Source organism: Vulpes vulpes, chromosome 2 (genome assembly GCF_048418805.1).
Source record: "Vulpes vulpes isolate BD-2025 chromosome 2, VulVul3, whole genome shotgun sequence".
NCBI lineage: Eukaryota > Metazoa > Chordata > Mammalia > Carnivora > Canidae > Vulpes > Vulpes vulpes.
In genome coordinates this window covers 147,331,908-147,356,617 of record NC_132781.1, presented here as the reverse complement: position 1 = coordinate 147,356,617, position 24,710 = coordinate 147,331,908, and the positions used below count along the sequence as shown (strand labels likewise).

At 35.4% G+C, this 24,710-nt stretch overlaps 1 protein-coding gene across 1 annotated transcript in view; it reads right to left on the bottom strand.

The window, feature by feature from the left end:
- Positions 1 to 24,710, bottom strand: part of ITFG1 (integrin alpha FG-GAP repeat containing 1) — a 281,953-nt gene that overhangs the window by 70,468 nt on the left and 186,775 nt on the right. The window contains exons 11-12 of the mRNA XM_026014322.2: positions 19,557 to 19,707; positions 17,234 to 17,342 (exon numbers count right to left, since the gene is read on the bottom strand). Coding sequence (XP_025870107.1) covers positions 17,234 to 17,342; positions 19,557 to 19,707 — 260 coding nt within the window. The remainder of the gene's footprint in view (positions 1 to 17,233; positions 17,343 to 19,556; positions 19,708 to 24,710) is intronic.

Genomic DNA, 24,710 nt, shown 5'->3' with positions numbered 1-24,710 from the left:
ACCACCATAATCTTCTGTGTCTACATACTTTTCTGAATGTTTTGAGAATATTATAGAAGAAATTCAAAAATGTAGAGAAGAAAATAAAAGTCACTTGTGATCCAACCATCCAGATATCGTTACCAATTTGTTGTAAGATATCACACTGTCATAGACTAAATGTGTCTCCACAAAGTCCTTATGTTGAAGTTCTAATGTTTGGTGCTGCCATATTTGGAGATGGAGCCTCTATGGAAAAAATGTTAAATGAGTTTATAAGGCGGCATCTGAGTGGTTCAGACGGGTAAGCACCACCTGCCTTTGCTCAGGTCATAATCCCAGGTCCTGGAATTGAGCCCCACATTGGACTCTCTGCTCAGAGGAAAGCCGGCTTCTCCCTCCCCCTCTGCCTGCTGCTGTCCCTGCTTGTACTCTTTCCCTCTGTGTGTGTGTGTGTGTGTGTGTGTGTGTGTATGTGTCACATAAATAAAAGTCTTTTTAAAAAATAAAAGAGTTCATAAGGGTGAAGTACGAATCTGATGGATTAGTGTTCTTATAAGAAGAGACATGAGAGAGCTTACTCTCTCTCACTCACTGCACGTACAAAGTGGAGATCATGTGAGCACCCAAGGAGATGGAGGCCACCTATAAACCAAGAGGCCTCACAATGAAACCTACTTTGCTGGCACCTTTATCTTGGAATTCCCAGTCTCTAGACTACGAGAACCAAATTTCTGTTGTTTAAGCTGCCCAGCCCGTATATGACACTTTGTTATGGCAGCCTGAGATTAACATGCAAATAAAAAAATTTACATATGTGAAATCATGCTTCACATAATTTTGTAATCTTTTTGGTTAACATAATCCAGTCTTTTCCTACATTATTAAATATGTTTCTATCACATAACTTCAGTATTCCACTGCATGTATGGATAAATATATGCATAAAAATACATACCCATTCTTATTAGTACATTTAGGTTCTCCACTCTATAATCCATCTTTTTCTCCTCTTATCAATACCACCGGAAAGATCATCTTTACAGACATGGTACATTATACACAAATCTCTGGCAAATCTCTGATAATTTTCTTGGGATAACTGATAACCCAAAATTCTTTCTGGGTTTAATCTTAAAGTTTTTGGTGTGTATACTGAAATCATCCTACAGAAAGGTTATCAAGCATCTTTTTAGTAAACATTCATTGATCTTCTGGTAAGTGCCAAACTCTGAACAGGAATTTGCTTTCATATATGCTCTTGCTCACAGAAAGATTATGAGTTACCTTTCGTTGCTCCCCCGCCCCCAAGTTTCTTTTTTTAGAAAAGGAAACTGAAGCTTGGGCTAGTATATCCACTCAAGGTCACAAAACAAATGGAGCTCTTATGAAAGAACATGTGGCCACTAGTCACTAACTCATTTAAAAAACACATTATCCTACTTTTACAGGAGATGGAAAAATCGATGAACCAGTAGATTATTTTATTTTCTGTATAGGATAAATTGTCTGTGTCTTGGTTAGCATAGTTGAGAGTATTTACTCAAAATTATATAATACTATGTTTCATTTTGTATAGAGCAAGCCAAAACCTACCTGGGTTCCTGTATCTATTTTTGTTTTTTACAAGATCTCTCTGTCAAACTTGAAGTTTGATACTATAGCAATAGGATCAAGATACATATCACACATATATATTATACATACAGATGTCTTTTAAAAGGAGATGTCTACATAATACAGATAGAATATGCATTTCCTTGTTTTACAGGCATAATGTAAGAAGAAGAAATGGTAATAATCCTTGAGCCTAATCAATACTCTGGTTGATAATATTATTTAGTTAGGAATTCAGGACTCCTAAACACTGTTTTAAAGGCTAACCTATTCTTAGCCTGAAATTATTACTTCATCTACAGAACAACTTGACTTTTTTCCAGTGACATCGACCTAATAACTGCAGCAGGTATGGCAGACTTAGACTGTATGGTTTCTGGGCTCTACTAGCTCTATATATGTGACACGAAGCAGAAAAAAAAATGTCTTTAGCTAGTTTCAGTAATTATACTGCTTTCTCAAAGTAGAATTTTACTTTTAGCTTTGGCTTTACCACTAAATCCTTTGTTTTCCCTTTAGATTTCCAATCAGAAAAAAGGGACATGCCTACTCACATACACACTTTTATCTTCTCCTCTTGAGTTAATAAAATAATAGTTTAAAAAAGTCTGAAAAGCATTAAGTTTCTTCAAATGTGCAGGCTGAATTAGGAAAAATTTTATTTTTATTTCTCTACTATATTTTTCTGTATAAAATGTGACAGACTCATCAATTCAGTTTAAACTATAGCTTATTAAAATTACACACAACTGCAAAAAGAAAGGGAGAACTGAATTGAATGGTGCTGAGAAACACAATATAGCATATACTTTATGCTTGTGTTAGTAGTTCATCTTATTAATAAGGGTTTGTTTTTTTAGTATATCAGATTAATTATACCAAGTTTACAGGTCATGAACGTCAAGAATAAATCTGAAAGCGACTATTTGATACTAAGACTGGCTAAAATCCATAATATCAGCTCCTTTCAGGTACCCTATTCATACAGGACAATAAATTGCATCAAGTGTGAGCCAGGGTAAAATGTGGGTATGGGCAAAATACTTCACTTCTCTGTTTCACAGTTTTAGAAAAATCTTTAAAATAATATGGTTGGATAAAATCATTTATAAGGTTTATAAAAACTCCCATATCCTATGATTCCAAACTGGGTTTTATCTTGCTAGTAGATAGTTTCAGGTGCTGACCACTCTGCCCCAGCACAGAAGAAGTGGTCTGGTTTTAAAGAGTGCTTTAAGTTTGTTCACGTATGTCAGAAATGCAGAGCAAAACCAGGAATATAACTTATTTTATAATCTAATTTTCTGCCTTCTCTTTCCCTAATATGCAAGATTATAGTATTTTAAAAAGTTATACATTCTAATGTGTTTTTACTAAAAGTGATCATATGTAGGTACTATTATATGAGACAATCCATGTAAAACACTTGGTGGAGGGCCTGGTACATGATAAACAACAAATATTAGCTACTGTAGCTTTTTTTTTTTTTTAAATGAATCGATTCTGTGATTCTGGATTATAGTATTTAGAAGTATCAGTTTTTACTGCCACAGCTTCTTTCGGTATGCCTGAAACTTTGGTAACCACCAGAAGCTAGCAGAGAATGCTCAGGGCTCATAGTATTTATATCTAATAAGTGGCAAAGGGCATAACTTTTTAAAAATACCTTTCCAGATTTTCCAAATGTTTTATAATTGGCTGCCTTATTTGTAATCAGAAAATAAGCGTTAAGTCAAAACTTTACCACTAAAAAAAGGATAATGCCTTAAAATTCTCTTGCATACTCAAGGAAATAAAAGGGAGGACTCTGATGGTGTTTTTACAAATGTCACCCAGAAATTATAATTTTAAGACTCCATAATGTCAAGCTTAAGAACAAGTAAAAAGTACCAGTAACCTATTAATCCAATGTAAGAATGTAATTTCCCCAGGGACATCAGAATAAAAACTCCATCTACTGTGCTTTAGTCAGGGGGAAAAAAAACCCCCAACAAACCAAAAATCTACTCCTAAATGCTTCAAGGCATCATTTATTATCATTTCAGCAAAAGCTCACTTCCTAGAAGGGAGACAGTTATACTGTTTATATAAAACTATACTGTTTTAAGTAAAGCATTGTTCTTAAGCAACTGTAACAATTGGAAAGGTGTGCTAAAATAAAGAGCCCCTATGAAAAATGAAATTTCACAGGGCAGATACTGGTATACAATTCCAGCCTTCCACTATTTGTGTTTTTCACTACTGTGAGCCTGTTGAAGTATCTGTGTTGCTCATTTTAAGTGTCAATAAATGGTTTCCTACTAACTAGCTGATCTTTGCTAAACCACAGTCTAATTTTTAGAAGTTTAAGAATTTTGTCCATTTCATAAACTTTTGTAAATTACTAGTATGTATTTCTGACCATATTATAAAATCCTATATAGATTTATTGTAACATTTTATAATACCTTTTTATTTATTATTTTTTTATAATACCTTTTTAAATAAACTGTTTTAAAAAGTAATTTATAATACCCTTAGACTTTTAAAACTATAGTTGTTATAAAAAGATTAATGGAGTTTGGAAGATAGCCTATTCACAGAATTAAATGAAAACCTGTAATTAAAATACTTAATGAGCTATTTGAAATACTGGATACTAGTAGATTAGTTTAAAACATGACTAATGGGATGTAGAATTCCTAAATTTTCTTTAAAATGACAATGCCTAGGGTCTTTCTTCTTCTTCTTCTTTTTTTTTTTTTTTTTTTAAAGATTTTTAAAAGTATCCTCTCCACCTATTGTGGGGCTTCAACTCACAACCCCAAAACCAAGAGTTGCATGCTCAACAGACTAAGCTAGCTAGGTGCCCTGACAATGCTTAGGATCTTAAGATTTCATGTTAAAACACATTATATGTTATAGCTCATGTATTCTTAAAGATATTTAAAGTATAGCTTTGTGATTCAGTTTATATTAGCTACTTCACACAAATGTCAAAAACAAAAAATAGCAATAATCATGCATAAGTACTGTAACACTAAACCATGGTGTAGGTTGGGAGAAGGATGAGTAGAATAAAGTCAAAGCTATAAAGGTCAGTATTGTATAATGGTTTCAGTAGCATTTAAAATGAAAAATCCAGTGCTGTGAGGCTCTCCTCTGGGGAGGGTAGCAAGTCCAGTCTTGCTGGGTCCTTTAAGATTTGGACTTTTAAATCCCAGCCATATGCCAGAGATAAAACACAGGAGAACTGTGTTGCTAAGTATACCCATGCCCTGGCACAGACCGGTTGAGGGCGGGGGGATCTGTAAGAGGCCTGGGCCACAGGAGGGGAGATTGCTCGCTTTTCTGTGGGGGCTTCCTGAGCAGAGGCAGCTGAGAGTTCCCCTCTCTGGGGACGAGAGGGTTAGATGATACCATCTTCCATGCCCCCTGCTCTGCCCCGCCCACCAGCATGGTGGGACTTCAGTGAGCAATACAGAGCCCCTAGTGGGTGCTGGAGCCAGTCACACCAAACCCAGGTCTCCTGTTGCCCTGCAGAAGCATCACTACTAGGGCAAGTCTGACTGAGCCAACGTGGCAGGCCGCATCTCCTTTAGAGGATCAATACAGCACCCCTGTACTCCCCATATGTGTCAAAGATACATGATCATAGAGTGCTCCTAAGGGTCAGCTTCAGCTCTAGGGGAACAGGACCAGGCTTCCCCCCATTTTTTTCTTTGGAATCAGGCTTATAGTTTCTCATTTTTTGGATCAGGCTTTCTTTCTTTCTTTCTTTCTTTCTTTCTTTCTTTCTTTCTTTCTTCTTTCTTTCTTTCTTTCTTTCTTTCTTTCTTTCTTTTCTTTTCTTTTCTTTCTTTTCCTTCTCAATCAGGTTATAATTTTTTATCTGTTTGCTTTTTTTGGGGGTCCCTTTTCCTTTTCTCTTTTTTTGGACCAGGTTTGTGTCCAGGTTTCTATTTTAATCAGGCTTATCTGAACAAACAGATCAGAACACACCTACTTAAAGGCCAAAACACTCCCCACTGCAAGCAAAGAGGAACCCTGTAGAGGACTGATGTGGGAAAGAACAGCCATAACACAGCAGCAGAATGCACACAGCATATACCAGAAACACTTCCTGAAGTTCCTGGGCAGTGCCTTCTTTTTAATACAGCATTACTCTCAGGAGCAGGAAATGTAACAAGCTTTCATAATATTCAAAAGACAGAAATTTAGCCAAGATGACAAGATAGAGGAATTCTCCCCCTCCAAAAAAGATCAAGAAGAAAACATAGACATGGACTTGCTCAAAACAGATATAAGCAATATATCTAAACAAGAATTTAGAACAATAGTTGTAAGAATACTAGCTGGGTTTTGAAAAAATGTAGAAGACACCAGAAACTCTTGCTGCAGAGATAAAAGACCTAAAAACTTGTGAGGCTGAAATAAAAAATTCTGTAACTGAGATGCATAACCCATAGGATATAATTACAACAAGATGGGAGAAGCAGAGGAATGAATAGGTGACATGAAGATAAAATTATGGAAAATAATGAACCAGAAAGGAGAGGAAAAGAAAACTATTAAATCACAAATATAGATTTAGGGAAGTCAGCAATTCCATAAAGTGAAATAATACCTATATCATAGAAGTCCCACAAGAAGAGTAAGAAAAAGGGGCAGAAGATTTATTTGAACAAAATATAGCTGCGACCTTCCCTAATATGGGGAAGGAAACAAGCATCCAAATTCAAGATGCACAGAGAACTCCCCTTAAAATGAACAAAAAGACGCAAACACCAATATATATCACAGTGAAACTTGTAAGACACTAAGATAAAGAGAGAATTCTGAAAGCAGTTAGGGATTAAAGATCCTTAACCAAAAAAGGTAGACACATAGGTTTAGCAGTAGACCTACCCACAGAAACTTGGCAGGCCAGAAGAAAGTGGCAATGTGCTAAATGGAAAAAATATGCAACTAAGGCTGTCATTCATAACAGAAGGAGATAAAGAGCTTCTAAGACAAGCAAAAACTAAGGGAGTTCATGAACACTAAATTAGCTCTGCAAGAAATATTAAACTGAACTCTTTGAGCAGGAGAGAGAGACCCAAAGCAACAAAGACTAGAAAGGAACAGAGACAATATACGGTAACAGTGACTTTACAGGTAATACAATGCCACTACATTCATATCTATCAATAATCACTCAGAATGTAAATGGACTCAATGCTCCAATCAAAACACAGAGGGTATCAGAATGGATTAAAAAAAACAAGACCATATGCTTGCTGCTTATAAGAGACTCATTTTAGATCCAAAGATACCTCCAGATTGAAAGTGAGGGGTGGAGAACAATCTATCATGCTAAGGGACATCAAAAGAAAGCTGGAGTAGCCCTCCTTGTATCAGACAAACCAGATTTTAAACCAAAGACTGTAATAAGAGATGAAGAAAGGTATCTTATAATAAAGAGGTGTATCCAATAAGAAGATCTAACAATTGTAAATATTTATGCTCCCAATTTGGGAGCAGCCAAATATACGAATCAATTAATAACAAACTTAAAGAAACTCATTGATAATAACCCAATAATAGTAGGAGATTTTAACACTCCACTTGAAACAACAGACATACTATCTAAGCAGCAAACCAGTAAGGAAACAATGGCTTTGAATGATACATTGGACCAGATGCACTTAACAGATATATTCAGAGCATTTCATCCTAAAGCAGCAGAATATACATTCTTTTTGAGTGCACACAGAACACTCTCCAGAATAGATCACATACTGGATCACAAATCAGACCTCAACCGGTACAAAAAGATCGAGATCATACCATGCATATTTTTAGACCACAATGTATCTAGAAGTCAATCACAAGAAAAAATTTGGAAAGACCACAAATACATGGAGGTTAAACATCCTACTAAGACTGAATGGGGGTCAGCCAGGAAATTAAGGAAGAAATAAAAAAAAATACATAGAAGCAAATGAAAGTGAAAACATAACTGGTCCAAAACCTTTGGGATGCAGCAAAGGCAGTCCTAAGAGGCAAGTATATTGCAATACAGGCCTTCTTCAAGAAGCAAGAAAAGTTTCAAATTCACAATCTAACCTTACAACTAACAGAACTGGAAAAAGAACAGTCAATAAGGCCCAAACTGAGGAGGAGGAGGAGGAGGAGGAGGAGGAGAAAGAGGAAGAGGAGGAGGAAGAAGAATAATAAAGGAGGGAAATAATAAATATTAGAGCAGAAATCAATAGCATAGAAATAAAAAAATAAAAACCCAACAGAAGAACAGATCAATGAAACTAGGACCTGGTATACTGAAAGAATTAACAAAATTGATAAACCCCTGGCCAGACTTATTTTTTTAAAAAAATATTTTATTTATTTATTTGAGACATGGAGAGAGAGGCAGAGACACAAGCAGGCTCCTCACAGGAAGCCCTATGCGGGACTCGATCCCGAGACCCCGGGATCATGTCCTGAGCCAAAGGCAGATGCTCAACCTCCTGAGCCAGCCAGGCACCCCTAGCCACACTTATCAAAAAGAGAAAGGACCCAAATAAATAAGCCCATGAATGAAAGAGGTGAGATCACAACCAACACTGCAAAAATACAAACAATTCTAAGAGAATATCGTGAGCAATTATATGCCAACAAATTGGGCAATATGGAGGAAATGGATAAAATCCTAGAAATATATAAACTACCAAAATTAAAACAGGAAAAAATAGAAAATCTGAACAGACTCATAACCAGCAAAGAAACTGAATCAGTAATAAAAATCTCCCAGCAAACAAGAGTCCAGGGCAAGATGGCTTCCCAGGGGAATTCTACTAAACAATTAAAGAATTAATACCTATTCTTCTCAAATTGTTCCAAAAAATAGAAATGGAAGGAAATCTTCCAAACTCATTCTATGAGCCAGCATTACCTTGATTCCAAAAACAAAGACCCCACCAAAAGGAGAATTATAGACGAATGTCCTGATGCAACCATCTCAACAAGATATAAGCTAATCCAATCCAACAATACATTAAAAGGATTATTCACTACCACCTAGTGGGATTTATTCCTGGGCTGCAGGGGTGGTTCATTATCTGCAAATCAATGTGATACACCACATTAATAAAAGATGGATAAGAACCATATGATCCTCTAATAGATTCAGAAAAAGCATTTCACAAAGTACAACATCTTTTCTTGATAAAAACCCTCCACAAGGAGGGCACATGATGAGATGAACACTGGGTGTTATACTACATGTTGGCGAATTGAACTTAAATTAAAAAAAAAAAAAAAACCCTCCACAAGGTAGGGATAGAGGAAACATTTGAAAACATCAAAAGGCCATGTATGAAAGACCCACAGGTAATACAATGCTCAATGGGGAAAAACTGAGAGCTTTTCCCCTAAGATCTGGAACATAACAGGAACGCTCATTCTTAGCACTGCTGTTCAATATAGTACCAGAAGTCCTAGTCTCAGCAATCAGACAACAAAAAGAATTAAAAGGTATTGAAATCATCAAGAAAGAAGTCAAACTCTCATTTTTCGCAGATGATATGATACTCTTTAGAAAACCTGAAAGACTCCACCAAAAAACTGCTATAACTGATAAATGAATTTAGCAGAGTCTCATGATATATAATCAACATACATAAGTCTGTTGCATTTCTATACACCAGTAATGAAGTAACAGAAAGAGAAATCAAAGAATCAATCCTTTTTACGATTGTAGCAAACCCCATAAAATATCTTGGAATCAACCTAACCAAAGAGGTAGAAGATCTGAAAACTATACAATACTTATGAAAGAAATGAAGACCCAAAGAAATGGAAAATTATTCCATGCTCATGGATTGGAAGGAAAAATATTCTTAAAATGTCTGTACTAACCAAGGCAATCTACACATTCAATGCAAGCCCTATTAAAATAATACTAGCATTTCTCAGAGTTAGAACAAATAATTCTCAAATTTGTAGGGAATGAGAAACACCCCAAATAGCCAAAGCAAATTAAAAGAAAACCAAGCCTGGATGTATCATAATTCTGGTTTTCAAGCTGTATTACAAAGCTGTAATTACCTAGACAGTATGGTACTGGCATAAAAACAGACACATAGATCAATGAAACTGAAGAGACAACCCAGAAATGGACCCATAGCTATATGGTCAACCACTCTTCAACAAAACAGGAATGAATATCCAATGGAAAGAAGAGTCTCTCCAACAATGGGTGTTGGGAAAATTGGACAGTGACATGCAGAATGAAACTGGACATTTTCTTACACCATACATAAAAATAGACTCAAAATGGATGAAAAATCTAAATTTGAGACAGGAATCCATCAAAATCGTATTGGAGAACATAGGCAGCAATTTCTTTGACCTTGGCTGTAGAAACTTCTTACTAGACATATCTTAGGGGGCAAGGGAAACAACAACATAAGTGAACTATTGGAACTTCACTGAGATAAAAAAAACTTCTGCACAGCAAAGGACAAAAATCAACAAAACTGAAAGGCAATGTAAGGAATGGGAGAAGATATATGCACATGACATCAGATAAAGGGCTAGTATCCAAAACCTATAAAAAATTTATTAAACTCAATATTCAAAAAATAAATCCAGTTAAGAAATGGGCAGAAAACATGAACAGATATTTCTTGAAAGAAGACATACACATGGGTGTAACAGACATTTGAAAAACTGCTCAACATCACTCATCAGGGAAATACAAATCAAAACTACAATGAGATACCATCTTATACCTGTCAGAATGGCTAAAAGTCAGTCAGAGAAAGACAAATACCATGTGATTTCACCCATATGTGGGATTTAAGAAACAAAAATAGATTGGATATGGGGAAAGGGAAGGAAAAATAAAATGAGATAAAGACAGAGATGGAAGCAAACCACAAGAGACTCTTAACTATAGAGAAGAAACTGAGGGTCAATGGAGGGACGTGGGTGGGGGGTGGGGGATGGCTAAAATGGGTGATGCGCATTAAGGAGTGCAGTTGTGGTGTGCAGTGGGTGTTGTATTTAAGTAACGAATCACTAAATTCCACTCCTGAAACTAACAGTACATTAAATGTTAAAGAATTTAAATAAAATCTTGGAAGAAGAAAAATGAAAGATCCTTGTCTGAATTATAGGTGTCTCCTTGTATTCATTCTCTGAAAATGTCTTTTGTTTTGGTTTAAGACATGTGAATATAAGGCAAATACCATAATCAAATATCATATGGGAAATAAAAGCCCCTGTCCCATCTATTCCTGCCATTCAGACATTATTTAGACACTTTGTGGAAACCTTTTTATGTCTGTTGATTACCTATCTTTAATTACTTTAATTAAAAAAAATACACTCATCAAAAAGAACTTAGACACAGAAACTTATAAAGAGTCATCTTTCATGTAATTTTTAAAAAAGATTATTTATTTATTTATTCATGAGAGACACACACAGAGAGAGAGGCAGAGACCCAGGCAGAGGGAGAAGCAGGCTCCATGCAGGGAGCCTGACGTGGGACTCGATCCTGGATCTCCAGGATCACACCCTGGGCTGAAGGTGGCGCTAAACCGCTGAGCCACTTGGGCTGCCCTCTTTCACATAATTTTGATCCTGTTCTCTACCTGTGCAAACTAATATTAAATGTGGTAGGCATATGTTTTATACACATATACGTTTTTATACACATATGTACATTTTTATACACCATGTAAAGTTGTTAAAATTTATTCTAAATTCAGAGATGTCTTACCTCTAAAAGCATATTTGATTCTAGGTAAATGTTTAAAAAACTTTTAGCAAATAATTTAAAATGCAAAACATATATTTATCTTCCTTAATCCCTAAATATTACTACAATGATTAAAGAAATCTGAAAATAAGTGTGTGATTAATGGCAGCTATTTGAGGAATTTCTAATGGGTATTAAATAGGTAAATAATATTGAGAAAATAGCCAATTAATGCTGACAAGGTCAGAGAATCAATGGGGCAATGTGGATGGACCCCCTAGGAGACCAGTGAGAAACCCTGAATCTCAAGGTGACGGCTAAGAACAAGGGCAAGCCTGATGGGGCCAAGGGAGCAAGGAGGACATGAAGGACTCCTGGAACTGTGTGAAAGATCACACAGGGAACAGATGTATTTGTCAGTTGGAGGTCCCAGCTAGCTAAGTAAAATGGGGGACTTGCTGGTGCTCCTAGACAGTGTTCTAAATAACTTTAGAGTGTTGCCAAAAACCAACACTCTGAATCCACATGGTGAAATAACACAAAAAGGCCCAGCAAAGCAGTGAGATCGTGTAATAAGTTGTATCTCCCTGTGATGCCCCTTCTCTTCTTCCCATTGGAAAGCACAACTCTGTTCAGACTTAAGAGAGTCTGATGATTCCTCCACGTTGAGGCCAGAGGAGTAAGTCAGAGACTCCTGTAGGGTCCCTTGCTAGTGATTCTCACAGAGGTGGGTACAGTTCACCACCAAGGCATCACTTGAGCAGTGTTATCTGAGAACCCTGAAAGCCACCGTCTTGTTCAAATACTTCTTCCACCTCTGGTCAGTTCCCAGCTTTCGAGCCCCAGTGGTTCCCACCGTGACTTAGGCTAGGAAGTCACAGGCTACAGATTCTCAAGAGACTCGTATGTTTTTAAACTTCTTACATGGAATTTTTCCAATTATACAAAATTAGAGATAGAAAGCGCCCCCCTCACACTTCACATAATTTCAGTTGTCAACAACACATGGCCAATCTTGTTACACCTACATTCCATTTCCTACTTCCCTGGATTACTTTAAAGAAACACCTTGAACATGTCATTTCATTTTCACATAGTCTGTTGTCTTCATTATTTAATTCTTTAAATAAGTTTACTTTTTCCTGAGGAGGACCATTATGTATTTATGTATTCTGTTACCATAGTTATAATTTGTGGTCTATTGTAAGGACAAAAACTGCAATAATCTTAGTAGGACTAATTGTTTTGTCATTCAGTAGATATTAATCAAAGACCTGCTAAATACCAGACTTTAGTATCAATGGACAGAAGTTACTCAATATGCATATTTGACTTCATACAAAATAAATGTTCTAAAAGCTAAATTGACTCATAAAAGAAGCGTGTGTTGCTTTATGAGGAGATGAGTTTTATTGCAAGGCATTTAAGCAGAAGCTGGCTGAGATGCTGCATTAGGGTGCACTTGGGCAAGATGCCTTCTGAGGCCTTTCCCATCTCTAAATTCCCTGATCTTTCTGTAATTTGTAAAAATGTAAATGAATAAAATACCAAGGAAGGATTGAGGATTCTAAATTATATGTAAACATTTTCCACATGGACAATTTCCAAATGACCAATATAAAAAAAATGTGAGACTGGCTTCTGCTTCATACTGAGAAATTGTCTTTTCTCTTTAGCATTATTATTATTATTATTATTACTATTATTGCAACTGAGGATCTGAGTTCCATATCAGTGCAGGAAAATTTTATGCCCTGATTTACTTCTATTTCACATGACTGACAACCTTTGCTCTAGGGGAGTCTACAGGTGCACACATGGGAAATAACAGCATCACACACATTCATATTAACTAACAAATTTGGGAGTGTAATACAAAAGCTCAATTATGTTTTTTAAGAGCACAAAACAAATAATTTTAAGTGTAAAAGCAGTTTTAAGGCTTGAATAAAAGAGCTTGTTGAGTGCAGGGTGAACTTGATTTGTCCTAACTGTATACAACTTATCTCTTTCACTGGAACTTTTCCTTACTACTCAATGAGTAACATCTATACTAGAAAGCATTAATTTTCAATTTATACAGCCATACACATAAACACTTCAAATTCAGATGAACTAAACAAGAAGTCTGGTTTTCAGAAAGCTTTAAACTTGAGAAAATAGTTTCTTTGAAGTATACGGGCAAAACTCAAATCAAGGACACAAATCCTATACCTATCTCATTAAACTGAAAAAAAAAAGTATTTTGAAAGAGAAGTATTAATTTGAGTTTCAATATAAATTTTTGAAACAAATAATATTTATTCTAGGTTGGAACAAAAAGGTTATTTTTCACAGCATCCTATAAGGTCATGAGAGATAGCTCCTCTCTTACGTCATGATATTTTTTCTGTACATTTTTGGCTTATAAGACTGGGAAATTAAGTTAGTTTTTTTTTCTTAAAGATCTTATTTATTTCAGTGAGAGAGAGAAAAAGAGAGAGTAAGAGTGCATGCACAAGAAGGCAGAGAAGGGCAGAGGGAGATGGAGAAACCAGCTCCCCATTGAGCAGGGAGCCTGATGTGGGGCTCAATCCCAGGACCCTGGGATCATGACCTGAACCAAAGGCAGATGCTTAACTGCCTGAGCCACCCAGGTGCCCCAAGTAAGTTACTTTCTAGTCATAGAGAATCCTAAAGATAGGTGGACTTGAGAACTTAAGCAGGCAGGTAACTCACTCACTAAGGCTCAATCTTCTTTTTTCAAGAAATGAACTACTGACTAACCATAGCTCTGAGATCAGAAAACAGCTAATGGTGGGAATATGTCCTTGATTTGGATTTTCGTATTTTGGTGGAATGCTTCCTAGAAACAGAAAATGGGGTCTGAAGCATCAAATGTTGCCTGGGTACTAGAGGTAATACTTTTAAATTGAGATAGCCAATCCATGCCTTGGAAAGTACCTGGCCATTTGTTTAACATAAATTTCCCGAATGCCTCCTATATGTCAGGCCCTGTGTTAGGCACTGGGGAATCAAAGACAAATAAGACACAGACATTTCTCTCAAGTTGCTTAGACTACCACTGTATACTATAGGAGAAAGATGTTAAGCAAGTGGTCTAAGTAAGTCAGTCTATATTTCAGAGTGCTTCTCAAATATCCTGGAATGGATGGAGTTAGGGGTAAAGAGGAGATTATGTGTTACATATTAAAATCAACGGGGACTAGGAGTGTGCTGTCATTCACAAAGGATGATTCTAATGATCCAAGGGAATAGAATAGATATTTTGAGATGTATGCATTTGTTGAATCTCCCCTTGGCAACCAAAGTTTGCATTAGTCAATGGGTATACTAGACTTATTTACCTGTAGGTGACCAAATTCCAAACTCTTACTTCAACAGTGCTTGTTTCAATTCAGTGAATTGAACCAGGTTATTCTAATTACACATACATTTAGGATTAACAAAAATTTTAAGGATTCTTTGTCTTTCAGATAAAAAGAGGATTAAAGTTGAAAGAAAACTACTTGGAAAAAAATACACTTTAAAGTAGGTATACAGCAAATATACAGCAAAATTTAAATTTTTTTTAAAGCTCTAAATTAGCCAAATCATACCTCCTTCAAAATGGGAAAGGAGAACATACAATCATATGCATAAAAAGTGTAGAAATGCAGGAGGCCCAGGTGGCTCAGTGGTTTAGCACCGCCGTCAGCCCAGGGCCTGATCCTGGAGACCCAGGATCAAGTCCCACATCAGGCTCCCTGCACATGGAGCCTACTTCTCTCTCCGCCCGTGTTTCTGCCTCTCTCTCTCTCTGTTTCTCATGAATAGATAAATAAAATCTTAAAAAAAAAAAGTGTAGAAATGGGTAAACTCATAATATCCATATTCTTAGACTAGAACAGTAATGAAGATGGGAGTTACCTTTAGTTTACAGTTTTAATATGCTGGTTAGAAAAGACAATTACATTTTCTGTCATTTATAAATATGTGCCATTTCGTTAACAAATGAACTGTCTTGATGGCTGTCTTGGTGTCAAGTGTACTAATAGTAATACACAAACACAGTTACCTTCCAAGAACAGTTCATGATAAAATTCAGCAAATTAGAGATAGGGTAAACTTACTTAACACAATACAGAGGGTAAACTTACTTAACACAATACAGAGCATCTACAAAAACCCACAGCTAATAATATCATACTGAAGGGTGAGAGATGGAATACTTCCCCCAAGATCAGAAACAAGGCAAGGATGTCCCTTGGCATCAATCTTATTCAACATGGTAATGGAAATTTTAGGCAGAACAAGAAGAAAAGAGGTATAGATTGGAAAGAAGAAATAAAACTGTCTTTTTGAAGATAACATAATTGTCTATACAGAAAATCCTATTGAATCTTAAAAGACCCTCAGGAATCAATAAGTAAGTTGAGCAAGGTTGCAGTATACAAGATTAACACGCAAAAATCAATTGTATTTCTATTTACTAAAAACAAATGCATGGAAACCAAACTTAAAAACACAACATTTGTAATAACTTCAAAGAAAATAAAATATCTAGCCATATACTTAACAAAAAATGTACAGGATCTCGATGTGAACATGGGTGTCAGGTGGAGGAGACAGCATGATTGGGAAGAGGTAACAATGAGCAAACTGAAGCCTATCTACTGAGGAAAGTGAGACCTGAGTTTCTCACTGCTAAAGATCTCTATAGACAGAAAGGATTAGAAAGAACCCTTGAAATGCTGTGTTGGATTAGAAAAGGGGGTAATGGCATAAATTCATGGTTTTAGAGTAAGTAAATATCTGTATACATATATACAAACATAGAGTTAGATGGGTATATTTGTATGTTGTGTATATAAAGCCATTTCTATATTTCCTAGCTCTGCCTATTGAGGGAAACCAGAGGAGATGACAACTCAGTAACAATCAAGCACACCGGGAATCTAGAACTTGGTTTTTAAATACCACCCACTACAAAAGGAAAATAGAAACAAGGCTCCTTGGAGAGAGGTCAGATTCAAAAATTAGGGCAAGGGAGGTATAAGATGAACCTGGAATATCTTTCTATCTCAGATAACGTGTTAAAAAGATACAGGAGCCAGCCTGAAGGAGCTCCTACCTGGTTCTACTGGGACTACCTTGAGCATTAAGAGATATTATTTTATTTATTGAATGTAATATGAATACATCCATCTACACTAATAAGTGAATACATAAATACATGGGAGAGAAGCAAAAGATCTTCCTTATAGTAGAATGCCAACTAATAAATGTAGAAGGAATGTTGAGAATAGAGAATCACTCTTTGACAACTATCTTAGAGATGGCGATTACAAAGAGGGAAACAATGAACTTAAGATGGACAGACCTGGTGGTCAATAAGATGACCAGAAGGTGAAGATGAACATTATGGTGGTGAGACAGGTCAACACCATGTGCTTCCTGATATAACAACTGAGAAGTGAAGAGCATCAGTTCTGCCATTCCATGCAGTGAAATTTCTACAGAGAATGTATGATCTGAGTGGAAAAAGAAGAAACAGGGTTATACTACAGAATGAAGCCTGTATTTTAAAAAATTGATAAAGACTTGAAAAAGGAATTCTAGACTGAATAAGTTTGCAAAGATGTGACCACTAAATGCAGTAGCAATTCCTGGATAGAATCCTGGAACAGGAAAAAAAAAAAAAAAAAAAGAATCCTGGAACAGAAAAAAATCATTATTGGGACAGCTGAAAAATTTGAACAGGGTCTATGTAGAAGATGGCAGTGTTGCAACAAAGTTGATTTCCTGATTTGGAGAGTTATATATAGGTTATGTAGGAGTGTCTCTTTATTCTTTGGAATATTTGCATTGATAGAATACAAAAATTAAATGTTAATAATTGATAATAAAACATATAAAATAAATACTCACCAATGACTTTAACAAAATAAGCATCTGCTTCAAAATTATTTTTTAGTGTATGGATGGCAAAATCATTCTTTGTATATCCTTTACTTAGTACTACAATGTCCAAGATTCCCTGGAAAAAAAAACATACACAAAAGTTCTAAGAACAAATCAGTAACTGAAAAAATAACGAAAATACCTGCATGTTTATCATATAAATATAAACCTTACTCAACTTGATGTTTAAAATAAAAATACTATTAAAAATATAAAACCTTAAAAGAGAGAGAGAGAGAGGCAAATCAAGAAATAGATTCTTTTCTCTAGAGAACAAACTGATGAGTTACCAGAGCGGAAGTGGGAGGGGTGGGGGAAAGATATGATAGGGATAAAGAGTGCATTTGTCACAAGTATCAAGTGTTGTAAGGAATTGTTGAATTACTAAATTGTACACCTGAAACTAATATTAAGCTGGAATTTACATAAAAACTTAAAAAAAACCTCACAAAACCCTAAACCCTCAGAATAGTAAACAATAAACAAAATGAAAAACAAAACAAAACAAAATCTGTAATTTTAATCTCTGGAGGTAACTGTTATATATTTTCTTTCAGTCATAATTGCAAGAATTTTTACTTTACTTAATTTTATTTATTTTTTTAAAAAGCTTTACTTATTTATTTTAGAGAAAGGGAGAGTGTGCCAGTAAGGGGAGGGGCGTAAGGAGAAGGGGAATCTGAGGCCGACTCCCCACTGAGCTCAGACTCCCACAACCCTCAGGTCATGACCTGAGCCAAAATCAAGAGTTGGAAGCTTGACCAAGTGAGCCACCCAGGAGCTCCTGCGTGAATTTTTTAAGGCCTATGAAATGGACCACTAAACTGTCTTCAACCATTAGAGAAACAGAGCACCTTTTTATCTGTCCTGATAACCATAGCATATTAACATTATTTTTCCCTAAAAAAGAGGGAAGTTTTGTTGATTTTATTGGGGAAAAAAGGTATGATCATTTAAATTTCCATTTTGTTGATTACTTTATTTACTTATAAAATTGTTTTGAATATACTTGACATATAATACGACATTAGTTTCAGGGCTACAACACAGTGACTCAACTGTATACCTTGTGCTATGCTCACCACAAGGGTAATCCATTCCACTGATTCTTAATGGTATGGATCATTTACCATATTTTTTTAATATACTGGCCACATGTGTTTTTTCTGTAAATTGATTATGTTCTGTTTTTTCCAGTGGGACTTTCTGGTGACTTATGTTAGTTTGTATAAACTCTCTTTTTATATTAAAGATACTATTTGGTTCTTTCATATTAAGTTTATTTTCCAGAATATAAATTTCACTTGACTATGTACAGAAATTAAAAACTTTGTAGGGGTTCCTAGGTGGCTCAGGTGGTTAAGCCTCCAACTCTTGATTTTGGCTCAGGTTATGATCTCAGGGTTGTGAGATCTAGCCCCACGTTGGGCTCTGCACCGGCTGTGGAATCTTGCATAGGATTATCTCTCTCCCTGTCCCTTTGCCCCTCTTCAGTCCTCTTGACTTTTCCCTTATGGTATTTTTGCTAATTACTTTTATGCTTGTTAACTGTTAATAAAAAGTGAAATAACGTTGAGATTTGGTAGCAGAAAGAAGAAAACAAGAACCTGGACAGTGCATATAATTGAGAATCAGCCTGTTAAAAAAAAACAAAACAAAACCAAAAATGGGATTAGGAGGAGACATAAATATCCTGATGGACTTTGAATTTTTTAAAATAATCAGGTTATTTTACAAGGATATATTGTGATATATTAACTCTAGAATTTAACACATTTTTATCACAATGTATTATTTTTCTGAGTGGTAAACTGGCTTTTCACATTAGAACGGAGGAAACCAGAGCCCTGAGGGCCTTTCCTTGTCACCTGGCAACTGAAGACAGAGTCACAGGAATCTCTGGCAATAGATGCTACTTCTAGTTCACAGATTTAAAAGGGAGTACTGCATTCATTCTTCTATGATCTTGTACAGATTAAGAATCTGTTGGCTATGCTTTTGTCTACTGATGCACATGCACACTTGCCAGCTTCAGAGCATGAATCTCTAGGGGTTTAATCTAAATAGCACAAAATGAGATAAAGGCGTTTTCATATTTCACTGTACTGATCAGCTAGTAGTGTCAATAAATTTGTTCCCTGTGCCATTTAACATTAAAAGGGGCTTTCTTTAATTAACTCATTTGCTTTCATTATCTCATCTACATTTTCTGGTTAAACAGGGTGAAGCGAAAGCGAGACGAAGTGGATGGCAATTAGACTCCAAATACAGAGGAGAGCTCTGAACTCACATCTTCATAAATGTCAAAGAAGGTGGCAACCATGGCATCTCTGATTTGATTTAGGTCCATGAGCTCCCAGTAGACTCTAAACATACGATGTGCCCCCTCACAGCTTGCATTATTACAAGGAACATTCTCCAGTAAAAAGGCCTGCTGATTGCTGTAAGATAAAGGAAAGGCATTTAGTTAATATAACACATCAGTGCTGTATAGTATCAGCTGTGCTGTATTTCCTAGAATCAAAGAGATGATAAATAGTATATAGTGAACTGATATGAAAAAACCCTCACATTTTATTGATAATTGTACTGTGTCATAAAAAAATTAAATTGTTGGCTATCCTCTGTGAGCCTTTGGCAAAAATTCTCAGGGGCTACCTTGTTGCTGGCCTCTCTCCTCTTATGTGGAGTTGCCAGGTCCATCCCTTCTTCCTCCCTTGGTTCTAGTACACAGATTTTTCTGCAACTTATTTCTTTACATCAATAAGACAGCATTCATGGGGGAAAGGGATATCACCTGAATAAGGACTTTTGATATCTATTCTGAAAAGTTCCCTCAGAGAAGTTGTGGTTTATATCTCCTAGGAGCAGCCCATCATATTGCTGGTTTCTCCATATGTGCATTTTTTTCAGGGGGTACTCCACAATATGGCTAAGCCATCACTTGTTTCAACACCCTGCTGTTGATAGGTAGTCTTCAATTGTTCTCCATTATAGCATATCACATTTTCACACTCATATAAATGTTATTTTCCCTTGGGAGTTTGTACTAAGATTTACAAACTCAGTTATCTGGTCTAAGAATATGCATATTTTTAAAAAAGATTTTATTTATTTATTTATTTATTTATGAGAGACACACAGAGAGAGAGACAAAGGCAGAGGGAGAAGCAGGCTCCACACAGGGAGCCTGACGTGGGACTCAATCCCTAGTCTCCAGGATCATGCCCTGGACTGAAGGCAGTGCTAAACCGCTGAGCCACCGAGGCTGCCCAGAATATGCATATTTTAAATGTCCCTTGCTAAAGCCAAATGTACCAAGGTACCAATTAGTACTTCTAGTAGTATATGAGTATATCCTTCTCCGTATCTTGCCAATATTAGCCTCACTGCTTTTTATGTTTGCCAATTGGGTAGCTTAAAAAACGTACCAATTTGTACTTCTAAAATGTACCAATTTGTACTTCTAGTAGTATATGAGTATATCCTTCTTCATATCTTGCCAATATTAGCCTCACTGCTTTTTATGTTTGCCAATTGGGTAGCTTAAAAAATGTACCAATTTGTACTTCTAAAATGTACCAATTTGTACTTCTAGTAGTATATGAGTATATCCTTTTTCATATCTTGCCAATATTAGCCTCACTGCTTTTTATGTTTGCCAATTGGGTAGCTTAAAATCTTATTCTCCTGAGTGTAAGAGCAGCTAAATCATTGCTTTAAATTTTTTTTTTTTAAAAAGGATTTTATTTCTTTATTAGAGAGAGAGAGAGTGTGTGTGTAAGTGGGAGGAGGGGCAGAGGGGGAGGGAGAAGAAGAGGGAAAGAATCCCAAGCAGACTCCAAGCACAGGGCTTGATCTCACAGCCCTGAGATCACAACCTAAGCTGAAACCAAGAATACGATGCTTAAACGAGCCACCTAGGAGCCCCTGAGGATTATTTTTGTATTTATCAACTATTTGTGTTTCTTCTGGGAATTGGCACTTAGTATATTTTTAAATTATTAATTTTTAGGACATCTCGGATTGTTAGGGCATTAACACCTTACCTGTTACTTTGATACCATTATTTGTAACATAAGGGCAAAAATAGTATGTTAATTCAAATGGCTGTTGAAAGGATTAAATGAGAAAGTACACAGTAAAGAGTTCTGTAAAGTGCCTGAGACACTGCACAGCACACATTCAATATATGCTGTTATTATTATTATATATGGCTATTGTTATTGATATGTTGCAAACATTTTGCTCCAGCCTTTTATTTTGTTTTAAAAATTTATGATGTTCTTCACGGAAAAGTTTATAATATCATATAGTCATTTATATCAATATTTTTCTTCATGGAAATGTGAGAAATGTTAAAGCGAGTCCATCATGTTGATGGAAAATGAAACCAAATGAAAACTACACTTACACAAAGGAATGAAGAACAGTGAAAATGTTAAATATGTGGGCAAATAAAAAATATTTTTTCTTATTATTGAAGTCTCTTTAAAGATAATTGATAATTAAATAAGTGTGATGTGAACGACATAAGGAGACATAGAACATGTCAAATAGGAGCACTATGGCCAGGAGGGAAAATGAAAATGTGTCTTCAGTTGTAAATGAAGTGGTACAATATTGTTGGAAGACAGACTGGAGTAAGTTAAGATGCATCCACTAAAATGACAAGATTTATAGTTTATAATTTAACAACAAAAAAGACAAAATGGAATCATAAAAAATGCTCACCTAATTTAAATAAAGGCAGAAAAGGGAAAAGACAACACTGCTGTTGGGAGTATACACAGGTATAGCAACCATAGCAAGGAATATGGAGGCACCTCAGAAAAATTAAGCACAGAGCTATTATGATACAGCAATTCCATGTTTTGGGTATATATTGAAAGGAACTGAAATCAGGATTTCAAAGATATATTTGAAGTCCCATATTCACTGCAGTTATATTTACAATAGCTAAAATAAGGAAACAATCTAAATGTCCGTCAACTGATGAATGGAGAATGGGGCATGCACAGGCATGTATGCTGGATTATTATTCAGCCTTAAATAAGAAAGACATTTAAACAATATGGATGAATCTGGAGAATATTATGCTAAATGAAATAAGCCAGACACAGAAAGACAAATACTGTATAATCTTATATGTATAATCTAAAAACACTGAGCTTATAGAAACAGAGTAGCACAGTGGTTGCCAGGGGTAGGGGAAATGGGAGATGTTGGTTAAAGAATGCAAATTTTCACTTGTAAAATGATTATATTCAGAGGCTAATGTACAACATGGTGACTAGAGTTAACAATACTGTATGTATGTTGAAAGCTGTTATGAGAATAAAGCTTTAATGTTCTTCCTATAACAACATGAATAAGAAAATGGTCATTACGTGAAATGAAGAATATTAACTAACCTTAATGCAGGAAACATTTTGCAATATACGTGCATGATGATATGTTTATCATCACACTGTACATCTTAAATTTATACAATGTTATATATAAGTTATATCTCATAAGGCTGGGAAAATAGAAAAAAGATTAGTAACAGTGACATCCAAAAATATCTCCAATATAATTGGATATTAAATGAAGTGCTACTACTAAAAATCTATGAGTAAAAGAAGGAATCAAAAAGGAAATTACAAAGTACTTGATGAAAATGAAGATACAACATATTAAGAATTTATACTATGTCACTAAAATAGTATTTAGAGGCAAATTTATAGCTTTATTACTACTTTATTAGAAAAGGAGAAAAGTCTCAAAACACTCACCACAGTCAGTTTCTTTCCTAAGAAAGTAGAAATAGAACAGCAAATGAAATAGGAAATATGCAGAAGAAAGGAAACACAGAGGAAATCAACGAAGTAGAAAACAAAAACAATATAAAGAAAATCAATGAAACAAAAAAATGGTTTTGGGAAGAAAATTTTAAAACTGATAAACTTCCAACTGAAATGGGGGAAGACACAAAGTACAGCTATTGTGAATGAGAGAGGTAATACCACTACAGAGTTTACCAGTATTAAAAGATAATAAAGGAATGTACCAAACAAAAACTTTGTACCAATATAATTGACAAATTGGATGAAATGAACAAATTCCTTGGAACTCACAAGTTACCAAAAGTGCACTGAAGATGAAATGGATAAAGAAATTGAAATTATAGTTTTATATCTTCTAAAAAAATCTGAAAAAGTCCAAGTCCAGGATGGCTTCACTTATGAATTATACTGATTATTTATTTATTTGTTTATTTATTTATTTATTTATTTATGATAGACATGGACAGAGAGAGAGAGAGAGAGAGAGAGAGGCAGAGACACAGGAGGAGGGAGAAGCAGGCTCCATGCCGGGAGCCCGATGTGGCACTTGATCCCGGGACTCCAGGATCACGCCCTGGGCCAAAGGCAGGCACTAAACTGCTGAGCCACTCAGGGATCCCCTATACTGCATATTTAAATATAATACCAATTCTACACAAACTCCTAAAGAAACAATGGAGACATGCTTCCCAACTCATTCTCTGATACTGAATTTTATATGAAAATTAGACAGATATCACAAGAAAACTATAGACTAATATTACAAATGAACACAGTCACAAGTATTTTAACAAAATTAAATAAAATCTAACAGTACATTCAGATTTGCTTTATACAGTACAATGTTCACGGATACTTGTGCATTTTGGAACCATGTCTCTGCTTCATGATTTACCAGAGAACCATGCAAAGAGAGGATATGGTTCTGATATGGACATGTTTCAGAGAACAAGTGACATGAAAACTGTGGATACATAAAAAAGATAAAAATTATGACCAATTAAGGGTTTGTTGCAGGAATGCAAAGTTGGTTAAATATTTTAAAATGAATCAGTGATTCGGTAGATTAGTAGCAGGAAATCCACACAATCATTTCAATAAGAACAGAAAAAATATTTGACAAAACCCAATATCCATTTCAGATCTAAACTCTGCAAACTAGGAATGGAAGGAACTTTCTCAACATGACAAAGGGTATCTACAGATAACTTATAACAAACAGCATACTAATTTTGAAAGACTGTCCTTCTAAGATCCTTATTTCTACAAGGCAAGGATGTCTGCCTTCACCACTTCCATTCAACAGTGTACTATAAGTTCTAGCCATTGTAAATGACAAGAAAAACAATAAAAGGCATCAAGATTAGTAAGAAGTGAAACTGTCTTTATTTATAAATTATCTGACCACCTATTTAGAAAACCCTATCATATCTAGAAGAAAACCTAGTATAGAACTAATAAGTTGAGCTAGGTAGCAGAACACAAAATTAATATACAAAAGTCAACTGTATTTCTATATATTAGCAAACAACAATTAGGAATTGAAATAAAAAAGCACCAGTGATAAAATCACAAAAATGAAACATGTAGGTATCTGACAAAAGAAGTACAAAGAA